Below are 3,155 nucleotides of genomic sequence, written 5' to 3' on the forward strand. Positions count from 1 at the left end.
AATTCACAACTTACAGAACCCTCATATAAAACAATATCAAATAATAGATGTTTTACTACAGGTTGTAATGTTGACCACCTACTTAAAGCCTAGTGTTTTCTTGACATCTGAGAGAATTTCAAATTCTGTAGGTGATTTTATCACATAGATATAAAGTCTATTTTGAAGTAAGCTAAAGATATGTTTTTAGTTGCTGCAGAATTTGTAGTCAAGAGACACACTGAAAAATCCTGTTTTTACAAGTGCTCATTTCTTAGTAGATACTTCATATTTACTTCACAGATATCAATGAGGAAATGTTCACTTTAATCCCCCAGAATTTAAATATATAACTTTATCAAACATTATTTGCATTTACATAGGTTTGCTCCATAATTATTTACATATACCCTGAGCAAAATATCTGCTTTTACTGAACTACTATTATAACCATGCCAAGATAAGTCATTTCATAGGGTATAAACCTCACTATTGTCCCTATAAAACTATACTAAATTTTTTCAAAGATAATTACAAATTATGACTTAAAAGAGTGATTGCAAATTTGTTTTTCTTTTCCTTCAGACCAGGGATTGGTGTGGTAAATGATGCCTAATTAATATCATCTTAAAATATGTTTTTCTCACTTTACTTTGCAAACCAGGACCCCCCTCCGCTCCTCGGAATGCCATCTCCAATGTTAATGAAACTAGTGTCTTTCTGGAATGGATTCCGCCTGCTGACACTGGTGGAAGGAAAGATGTGTCATATTATATTGCATGCAAGAAGTGCAACTCCCATGCAGGGGTGTGTGAGGAGTGTGGCGGTCATGTCAGGTACCTCCCCCGGCAAAGCGGCTTGAAAAACACCTCTGTCATGATGGTGGATCTGCTCGCTCACACAAACTATACCTTTGAGATTGAGGCAGTGAATGGAGTGTCCGACTTGAGCCCAGGAGCCCGGCAGTATGTGTCTGTAAATGTAACCACAAATCAAGCAGGTAAGTGTCACGCCCAACCAAATTGTGTATCTTAGGCCTAGCTTTCTCAATTATCTTCGCAGCTGAGGGCCAAGTTGACTGAGATCTGTGAGAGAACTTTCCAAACACCACAAGGTCAGGACTTTAAAGTATTACACATCTCAAAATGCTTTTGTAGTTTTAAACATACATAAGCTAAAACTCTCTTAGCCAGATACACCTACAAAGAAAATAACAAAAAAACCCCACGTGTTTTAATTAAATTTTTTCATTAAAATGCATTTCTAGATCAAATCCATGTGCAGCAAAAAATTTTATCTCAAATAATTTCACACCATTCATTTTTATAGCTCAAATCTATATTTTTGGTTGCTTTGTGCCCTTCACGTTTTTTTTTAATTCATTAATTTAACATAGATCAGGCAGGTTTTATTTACTTGTTTTCTTGTTTCCTTGACACCATAGCTGAATTTTCTTTACACATTATAATTGTCTTTTGAAAAATAATTTGTAGTATTATAAAAAATGCATGAAATGAATTTTTCTTTGTTAACATCATCTATCAAAATTAGAATAACTATGAAATATTATATAACTGCATAATAGCACATCTATGTTGCATGTGGAAATCATGGAATTATCGGGGAGTAATTATGAGGGAGTAGAGAATACAGTCCTGTTTCATCTACTAATTTCTCTATACCTGCCCCTCAAATATTATCCTATAAGCAAATCAACATAGAAGAATATTTTCTGATAAAATAAAAAGTAAAGATAAACTATGTCTGACTTAATAATTCAACCTACTACATGGCAAGAATCATTCCAAGCCTAAGAGTAATTTATAACTTGTTTTTGTTTAACAGTAGGTATCCAGGAGGGGAAGATAAAGGTATTAAAAGCCATAAAAGTTGTAACTTTCCTCTATTACTTGTACACAACTCTCATCTCGGTACCTCAGGTGGGCTATGGTCAGTGGGCACATCCTTGCCACCAATACTCACAATGAAATAAGATGTGTTTGAATAAATCAGACTTAGCTCACATAATATTAGTATAAGTTTATAGGTGTGGAATGATGGGGCTAATGAGGCGATGCTGTTGGCTACCAAGTCTCAGCTTAAATAATTAATTTGAATTGATATATCAGGTAAACCAAGTGGTTATCTCTTAAGGATAAGAACATGCATGGATTTGAGTTCATAGTTTCTTCAAATTGATAAAGCCAAGGGAAATATTCAAGATTAGCCTAGATGCTGTAAGCATGTGAGTAATGCAATAAGAATCATTCTGATAAATTGACGCCTCCCAATTTGTTCTTTTTGTTTAACATTGCTTTTGCTATACGGGGTCTTCTCTGGTTCCATACAAAGCATAGAATTATTTTTTCTAGATCTGCAAAAAATGAGGTTGGTATTTTAATAGGGATTGCATCGAATCTGCAGATCACTTTGGGTAGTATAAACATTTTAACAATGTTGATTCTGCTGACCCATGAGCATGGTATGGTTTTCCACCTGTTTACGTCCTCTGCTATTTCCTTCCTCAATGTTTCACGTTCTCCCTGTAGAGGTCATTCACCTCCTTAGTTAAATATATTCATAGGTATCTTATTTTCTTTGTTGCTATTGCCAAGGGTATTCAGTTTGACTGTTGTCAGAGTATAGGAATGCTACTGATTTCTGTACCTTGATTTTGTAACCTGAGACTTTGCTGAATTTATCAATTTCAGTAATCCCATGGCAGAATCTTTGGGGTTACCTAGGTATAAGATCATATCGTCACCAAAGAGCAATAGTTTGGCTTCTTCTCTTCCCATTTGGATACCTTTGATTTGCTTCTGATTGCTGTGGCCAGGACTTCCAGCACTATGTTGAATACAAGAGCTAATAGAGGGCAACTTTGTCTGGTTCCAGTTCTAAGCAGGAATGCTTCCAATTTTTTCCTCATTCAGTATGATATTGGCTGTGGGTTTGTCATATATGGCTTTTATCATTTTTAGCTAAGTCCTGTCTATGCCTATTTTGTTAAGCGTTCATATCATAAAAGGGTACTGAATTTTGCCAAATGCTTTTTCTGCATCTATTGAGAGGATCATATGGTTTTTATTTTTTCTTCCCTTTATGTGTTGAATTACATTTACAGATTTGCATATTTTGAGCCATCCCTGCATCTCTGGGATCAAGGCTACTTGATC

At 35.1% G+C, this 3,155-nt stretch overlaps 1 protein-coding gene across 1 annotated transcript in view; it reads left to right on the forward strand.

The window, feature by feature from the left end:
• LOC105818636 (ephrin type-A receptor 5) overlaps positions 1–979 on the forward strand; it is a gene marked incomplete at its 3' end in the record, with an annotated part of 255,324 nt that extends 254,345 nt beyond the window's left edge. The window contains exon 5 of the mRNA XM_012654714.1: positions 644–979. Coding sequence (XP_012510168.1) covers positions 644–979 — 336 coding nt within the window. The remainder of the gene's footprint in view (positions 1–643) is intronic.
• Positions 980–3,155: the final 2,176 nt, after the last annotated feature.

Source organism: Propithecus coquereli, unplaced genomic scaffold (assembly GCF_000956105.1).
Source record: "Propithecus coquereli isolate 6110/MARCELLA unplaced genomic scaffold, Pcoq_1.0 Scaffold446, whole genome shotgun sequence".
In the NCBI taxonomy this organism is placed as follows: Eukaryota; Metazoa; Chordata; class Mammalia; order Primates; family Indriidae; genus Propithecus; species Propithecus coquereli.